The 8,262-nt window shown below is 44.1% G+C and overlaps 1 protein-coding gene across 3 annotated transcripts in view; it reads right to left on the bottom strand.

Annotated features, from left to right (window-relative positions):
• The window catches only part of CHD4 (chromodomain helicase DNA binding protein 4), a 53,751-nt gene that overhangs the window by 22,190 nt on the left and 23,299 nt on the right, over window positions 1-8,262 (bottom strand). For 2 of the 3 annotated variants that reach the window (XM_018553205.1, XM_018553204.1), the window contains exons 3-9: window positions 7,029-7,147; window positions 5,079-5,270; window positions 4,187-4,305; window positions 3,816-4,081; window positions 988-1,112; window positions 763-898; window positions 110-294 (exon numbers count right to left, since the gene is read on the bottom strand). In XM_018553205.1, the coding sequence (XP_018408707.1) occupies window positions 110-294; window positions 763-898; window positions 988-1,112; window positions 3,816-4,081; window positions 4,187-4,305; window positions 5,079-5,270; window positions 7,029-7,147 (1,142 nt within the window). Of the gene's footprint in view, window positions 1-109; window positions 295-762; window positions 899-987; window positions 1,113-3,815; window positions 4,082-4,186; window positions 4,306-5,078; window positions 5,271-5,465; window positions 5,486-7,024; window positions 7,148-8,262 lie in introns of all 3 variants that reach the window. The other variant, XM_018553206.1, reaches the window with a different exon arrangement.

Below are 8,262 nucleotides of genomic sequence, written 5' to 3'. Positions count from 1 at the left end.
TCTGTAAAAAAAGATATCAATAAGTCTGTATATATATATATATATATATATAGAAAGAGAAGACAATGTTTAGTGTGTCACTGTGGTGCACGAACATGTGTCAACTTACACAATGCGGGCAGCTCCATTTGCCCTCGGGTGCCTTGTCCATGTCTGGGTCCAGGCAAACCATGTGGTATGCTCGAGGACAAGTATCGCAGAGGATGATCTCCCCTCCTTGCTGGCAAACCTCACAGTAGTCCTGGTGGTCCGTTTCATAGCCATCAACAACACCTGCTGTTACTTCCTCCTCACCTTTAAAAAAAAAAAAAAAAACACAAAATATTAAATATCCCACTGGTTTAAAAGCTAAAATTCCAGGCAGATATAAATTAATGCAGATCTCTATTCATTAATACAAAGTTTTTTTATGCAAAAGTTAAAAGTATCTAAATTTGATTTTTATCAGCCTTTTGCATTTCACTATACAGCAAAGCACAGACCAGGAATGGAAAAAAACCTTCACAGGGAGCCAATTAAATGTGCTGCATGTGCCAACGAGAAGCTCATCAGTCTGCTTCTCCTTCACTGTCAAATCACAGGCAAAACCTGCAAGTGTTACTGATTTGCAGAGAAAAGGGAGGTCTCCTGTCCTGCCAGAAAGGGCTGCGCTGTGTAAGATGGGCAGAAATACAAATCTTGGGACGAAGAGCTCCCTCATATGTGCATTTAGCCATTTGCTTGCAGTTATATATATTTGCAGTCCACAAGCCCGACACTTACCCTTCTTCTTCTTCTTGCTGGCTCTAAGTTTCTTGCGGCTTCGGCTGCTCTTGCTAGTGGATCCGTCAGATACAGACATGCTGTTCATGCTGCCCTCATCATAGTCCGAGTCCACATCAAGGTCCTCCTCTTCGCTCTGCAGAGACCAGATAATGGAAAAAAAGGTTCAGATCTCAGGCCGACAGTAAATGAAGACACAAATGACCAGTGGCAGTGGACACTTACAGAGGAGCGTTTGCGTTTCGTACCAAAGCCCCCAAGCTTGATCTTCAGAGGGGCAACCTTCTTGGCTTTGGTCTTTTTATTTTCTGGGGGACGCATAACCTTTGGTTTCTTCCTGGCGTTGGGTCCTAAAAAACATGAGCATTTGGTATTTATTATTTTTTGTGGGGGAGTGGGGGAGTGGGGGAAGCCAACCCCAGTCATACATAACCACATTAAAGACTTTCTACGATAAGTGTCAAGAGCAAATAGGACAACCCCAACAGTGCCAGTGTCTGCAGAATTCAGGTCTTCTTACTATTGCTTATTCTAACTAAGAACCAGTTCGTATGTTTAAACTGCTGCCACACATCGGTTGGATTATACTCTTCTCACAATTCCTGCAGACACATACTCCCCTAAACCGGAAAAAACTGTTTGCCCGAACCTTCCTGTTTAGGTATCAGAGAGGCAGGAAAAAGCACAACTGCATACTCTAAAATGTCTGTCAGCTTATCATCAAAACTGCAACTAGACAAGATCTTCTAACCGGTCTGATTATATTCTCTGGAGAGCAGCAGTGCAGGACTGTCAGAGTTCCCCTATAGACAGTTTGGTGCCCAATCTGGTCATAAATGGCTCTTTACCCACAGCAAGATGGCCATGGTCACCTTTACGAGTGCTTGGCTGACCAATTAAACAAGGCGTGGGCAAACTATGGCCCTCCAGCTGTGGTGACACTACAAATCCCATTATGCATCTGCTTCTGGGAGTCATCCCCGTGATCTTGTAATGCCTCATGGGATTTGCAGGGATGGAGGGCCTGAGTTTGCCAACCCGTGCACAACAAATTATGGCCATTGAGAGATTTCACTTAATTTGTTTACGCATCTTCTAGATAGCAAAGATAGTCATTGCAGCAGTGTGATAATCTTCTACAGAGTACTAACTTTATTCAGGCTGAAATAAACATTTTCAGCTTTACAAATCCTGCCAGACTAAAAGTGTCATAAGGGGCAGATGTGGACACTTGCAACAAGTTTCATCTTTAAGTGATATTAAACCTTTAGCTTTTTTTATGCATGGGAGGCCCATATGCCCATGTGGATGCAGATCGTTATTTTTTTTAAGGTTTCAATTCCTTGTTCTCTAGTGGGTCCCTGCATCAGGCTTCCTCCCACCCCCTACACGAGTGTCTCCATCAGCCCAGCTGCTGCTGTGGAGACACCCGTGCATGTTCCTGGCCGTGCTCACAAGTAGCGGTGTGCGTCCATAGATACACAAGAGTGTGGCAAGCTACGCCCCCTCCTCCCCTCCCAAGAGTTTGATGGCATAAGCAGCCTAGGGCTCCTCTGCCCTCAGTGTCCTCCCCTACAAACAGGAAGTTCGGGGAACGGAGGATCACTTTAGGGACTGCCAGCAGTGTGCACAGGTAAGTGTGTGGGGGACAAAAAGGTAATGGGCTTTTTTTTTAACTTCATGCAGAGAATGCATGAAGGTAAAAACAACCAGCATATACTACTACTACAACAACGCTGCAGACAGCATCATCACCAAAGGATCCCTGATGTACAACTTGTAATTCGTCATAGCATCATTTAGATGCCAAAAGGTCTGTTAGTTTGAGCACTCTGCAGAAGTACAGTAGAAACTATAGGCCGCACTCCCCATCCAAAGGCCTAGCTTACCCTGAAGGAATATTTCGGTGCTGTATGGTTATAGGCAATTTGAAATCACTAGATCACTCTGTAGCAAGAGATCCAGCTCAGCCTAGCACATCAACCATTGCAAATCGCAAACGACAGTGTCAAAACGTAACCGATAGATTTTGCTAGAACGTTGACTCAACTGCCTAACTGCTAGTCTCATGCCTGTGATGGTGAAGGCATAGAAAACTAGAGCAAAATCTTTTGTAGATGCCAGAGGCGATGCGTCAGCACTAAGTGATTCACCACACTGATTATTCACCTAAGGAAGACTATGCAGAGGTGACTTTAAAGTGACATATGATAAAGTCTGTCAATAGCATTAACACAGCGGCACCCCCAGTAACAGCTCCATTACCCGTCAGCAGTTGGTCCTGCTAGGGAGTTATTTTTCAACCAACTTTAACAGACCAAAAATGTCCAGTACAAGTAAGAGGACTGAGACAAACCATTTAACATTAACAGGGGGATGCCGGGTTTGGGGAACACATTGTGTGCCGCTGTCGGCACCCTTTCGGCCGGCATCCCTTGATCAGCTGATCGAAGGAGCTGGCTGGAAAAGCTTTGTACGATCAATGCCGGCAGCCAATGAGCTGCAGGCTCTGTTTGGGTATTCTGGACAGTGGCTGGTACCGCTGACAGAATACAATGCAAACAGTGGGATTCCTCGATTGACAAATGTCAGTAGTGATGAAGGAATCTGTTCTATTTTATTTTTTTGTTCTGCCCGCGGATTGAACAAAATAGAGCAGTGTATGGCCACCCCAAATCTACTAGTCCATCTAACACTACCCTCTTCACAAGTGGGCAATGCTGCTGTCCGAGGGTGCCTACATTGCCTCCTGATACTGTGGAGGAGTGAGTGTAGTCACCCTAGGACAGGAAGGGTGTTACTGGCCAGATCACCATGCGAGTATAAAAGGAGGGGGGAAGCCTTTATAAAAATGCAACTATTGCAGCCCTCACATCTAATATATTGTTGTTTATTAGGCTGTACTATATTAAAGGTTTATTATAGGGTTTAGATATACTTTAATGGCTGTTCTGCCACTTTGTAAACAGTATACACAAAAAGCTGCAAAACACAAGAAGTATCTGGGCTGCTGAACTCCTGTGCACAAGTGACCCTGTGATCTGCATACTTGCCTTTTCCTTCCTTAGTCTTGGCTTTGCGCAATGGAACTTCAGCTGGAGGTGGTGGCGGCGGTGGTGGCGGCGGTGGAGGAGCAACCACCTCTGTAGAGGCTACCATGCTGGCGACCACAGCCTCGGCGGCGGCAGCTGCAGCAGCCACTGATGCCCCAGAGCTGCCCTTTAATGGATTGTTGGTGCTGAATTCCCTCCACTTGGCTCCAAGAACCATCATCATCTTAGAAACTGCAATTTTAGGGTTCTTTGCAGCAATCAGAGGCCTATATGAAAAGACATGGCGGAGATCAGAATGGTATGCAATGGAATGCCAAAAGTAAAATAAACCTGTGGAGAAGAACAAAAAAAAAACCAAGCTAAAAGCTTACCTGACAAACTGACTGAAAGCCTTGTAGTTAGTCAATGTCCTGTAATCATCCTCCGTGAACATATGATCAATGTCCTCCATTCCCCAGTCTTCCAAAAGTTGTGATGAAGTCTTTGGTTCCTGCGCGGCATAAACAGAACCACGTATTTTTTAGGAACACAGAAGGTAAAAAGGCAAAACATCCCAGCACTGCTAGTACACACCGAAGCCAGTTTAAATGCTACCTGTTCCCAGATGCAATGGATGTGCCATTGTATCGCAAGACCAACATGTCGCAGAAAGCAGGCTATCCATTCACTAGGAATTGAAGACTAAACAGTTCATCAGGCCAATAAAACAAACACTGGTTCAGTTTTGTGTAGCACCAATAGATCGGTGGTTTAAGCAAGTCCTCTGACCCAGACCTTTAAAAGCGTTTCTCCCCCCCCCCCATTTCATTAAGACGCTGGAACAGCTTTCCAAAACAGAAAATTGTAGGCCTTCCCCAGTCTAACAAAAATATGCTTATTGTGTGTCCCCGTTGGGAGAGGTTTTCCTCAGCTCTGGGAAGTGAGGGGAGACCTCCCAAATACAGTAAAAGACCGCAATAAACCCTGACAAGGGCAACAACTCTCCTCCGCTTTATCCTAATCAATTTTTTGTAGCTAGAGTTGGGCTTTGTTTTGTTCAAGTAGCAAACCAGCCACGAGAAGGGATCTTTATTTCACCGGCCTGATCCGATGATCAGCATTGCAACGGTTTCTTAGCCACCGTGCCTTCAACTATGGTGGCACAGTCATAGAATCCAATGAAAGACACAGTTCCAACATGGTTTTATATTTGAGCAGATGCATAAAGATCCAAAAACCACAGAAAATGAAGGAAAACCATTTTGTACTCTCCGGCCCACTGACCTTGGAATCGTCGTCATCATCATCTTCATCCTCCTCACGTGGTTTCACCTTCTGTTTCTTTTCTTTCTTCTGCGACAGCTTCTTTTTCTTCTTCTTTCCAGGGGTATAATCACTGCCCTCGCTGTCTGAGCGAAGGGTTCCCAGATCATCATCCCCAAAATCATTTCCTTCCCCTGAGCTGTCCTCCAGATCCTGCAAAAAAAACAGTATATGGTATTTCTCATGGCAAACTTAACATTTGTGCTTTAATTCCAACACACACAGTCAACCTATGTATGCTTAAATTGTCAGAACTGCTTCTCTCTCGCTACAACTCAATGAGAATGGAAAAGCAGCTCAAGAAATCAACTGCAGGTCAAATGTAAAAAAAAAAAACAAAACTGAAACTGCACACAGCATTTGCCTACCTACACAAGCCCTTCTTCTATCTGTTATCTGTCCATAGCGCATGCCAGGCCCCACCAGCCTCCCCGCAGCGCATGCCAGGCCCCACTACATTCCAGTTCAGTCCACACCACTCTCCCCCACAGCGCATCCCAGTCCACACCAATAGCTACCTGCTTTCACCTGGCCCACCTCTGCCACAAGAATACCATGTGCCACCTTAGGTACAGTTCAACTACAACACACTCACCTCCTTTTTCTGACGCTTTCCTTTAGGGGTTTTGGATTCCCGTGCCTTTTTGGGTTTCTTCTTTTTCTTTACTTTAGGCGTTTCAACTTCCGAGAGGTCATCATCCAAATCATCGTCATCTGGAAGAGAAGAACAATGAAGCTCAAAACAATTTGTAGTGAAATGTGAGCAAAATGTTCCAAAGAAATGTGTCCATAGCACCCCATAAAAGGATCTATTTTTCACGTCTTCAGAAAAAAGGATAAAACTTGATGGTTAGTTAAGGAAAGCAATTATAAATAGGATTAGGACAAATATGGCTACTTTGTGAACATGTAACTGCAAAAAAATTACGTGAAAAGTTTAACTTTCCCATTACACCGATGCTGGATAAATCCCAGGAGCCAGCAGCCAATGCTCCTTAAAAATGACAGCTGCTGCCCAACTTTTGAGGTTATCTAGGCTTCCAAAAAAAAAAATCCTCCTGGATTACATATTGATTTGTCCACCCCTGCTGAGCGAAGGTGTAGATGTATACACAAGTTTTAAAATGTATTGCAACAAAAGAACTTTGATGTTTTATACACCAGAATTTGCTCACTAAACTCTTAAATACTTGACTGCACCAGTAACAAGTCAATGTGGTCAGCCCTTGGTAACTACTGCAGCCTGTGCTATGGCATCCTCTAGCTGTGGCACTGGGTAAGCATTTAATCCTCTAGGTGGATCTTCCCAGGTGATTACTTGTTTGGAGTGGGGTATAACCTAGGGGATCCTAGAGCAAGCTTTCATTTGCATCCGATATTACCCAGTTCCTGGCTTCCACTCCCAGGTGATTACTTGTTTGGAGTGGGGTATAACCTAGGGGATCCTAGAGCAAGCTTTCATTTGCATCCGATATTACCCAGTTCCTGGCTTCCACTCCCAGTCTGTATATTCGCCCCATGATACTAGATTTTATCCAAACATATTGGTAGGGACCAATATGAACGCTGGAATGTAGGCTATCAGACAGAGCTACATGAGAATTGGGTAGCAGTGTGCATGTTATTCTGTTTTTAAAATCTGGACAGGAAGTCAGTTTTTTAAAGTTAAAAAACAAACAAAAAAAAAAAAAATCCCCGCTGCGCATACCAGCCTCCCCGCTGCGCATCCCAGGCCCCACCAGCCTCCCCGCAGCACATCCCAGGCCCCACTACATTCCAGTTCAGTCCACACCACTCTCCCCCACAGCGCATCCCAGTCCACACCAATAGCTACCTGCTTTCACCTGGCCCACCTCTGCCACAAGAATACCATGTGCCACCTTAGGTACAGTTCAACTACAACACACTCACCTCCTTTTTCTGACGCTTTCCTTTAGGGGTTTTGGATTCCCGTGCCTTTTTGGGTTTCTTCTTTTTCTTTACTTTAGGCGTTTCAACTTCCGAGAGGTCATCATCCAAATCATCGTCATCTGGAAGAGAAGAACAATGAAGCTCAAAACAATTTGTAGTGAAATGTGAGCAAAATGTTCCAAAGAAATGTGTCCATAGCACCCCATAAAAGGATCTATTTTTCACGTCTTCAGAAAAAAGGATAAAACTTGATGGTTAGTTAAGGAAAGCAATTATAAATAGGATTAGGACAAATATGGCTACTTTGTGAACATGTAACTGCAAAAAAATTACGTGAAAAGTTTAACTTTCCCATTACACCGATGCTGGATAAATCCCAGGAGCCAGCAGCCAATGCTCCTTAAAAATGACAGCTGCTGCCCAACTTTTGAGGTTATCTAGGCTTCCAAAAAAAAAAATCCTCCTGGATTACATATTGATTTGTCCACCCCTGCTGAGCGAAGGTGTAGATGTATACACAAGTTTTAAAATGTATTGCAACAAAAGAACTTTGATGTTTTATACACCAGAATTTGCTCACTAAACTCTTAAATACTTGACTGCACCAGTAACAAGTCAATGTGGTCAGCCCTTGGTAACTACTGCAGCCTGTGCTATGGCATCCTCTAGCTGTGGCACTGGGTAAGCATTTAATCCTCTAGGTGGATCTTCCCAGGTGATTACTTGTTTGGAGTGGGGTATAACCTAGGGGATCCTAGAGCAAGCTTTCATTTGCATCCGATATTACCCAGTTCCTGGCTTCCACTCCCAGGTGATTACTTGTTTGGAGTGGGGTATAACCTAGGGGATCCTAGAGCAAGCTTTCATTTGCATCCGATATTACCCAGTTCCTGGCTTCCACTCCCAGTCTGTATATTCGCCCCATGATACTAGATTTTATCCAAACATATTGGTAGGGACCAATATGAACGCTGGAATGTAGGCTATCAGACAGAGCTACATGAGAATTGGGTAGCAGTGTGCATGTTATTCTGTTTTTAAAATCTGGACAGGAAGTCAGTTTTTTAAAGTTAAAAAACAAACAAAAAAAAAAAAAAACACCACACCTTGATAACATTCTGTGTATGATAATGCTGTGAGTGCAACACATCACAGTGATGAGGAATGTGTAGCAGGACACGGTAGGAGGGGTAAGTGGGGGTGTTAAACAATAGACAAGCACCAGATCATTTCT

This window comes from Nanorana parkeri, unplaced genomic scaffold (assembly GCF_000935625.1).
Source record: "Nanorana parkeri isolate BGI_ZX_2015 unplaced genomic scaffold, ASM93562v1 scaffold113, whole genome shotgun sequence".
Lineage (NCBI taxonomy): Eukaryota > Metazoa > Chordata > Amphibia > Anura > Dicroglossidae > Nanorana > Nanorana parkeri.
The sequence above is the reverse complement of the archived record's forward strand: the minus strand, read 5'-3'. Positions and strand labels throughout refer to the sequence as shown.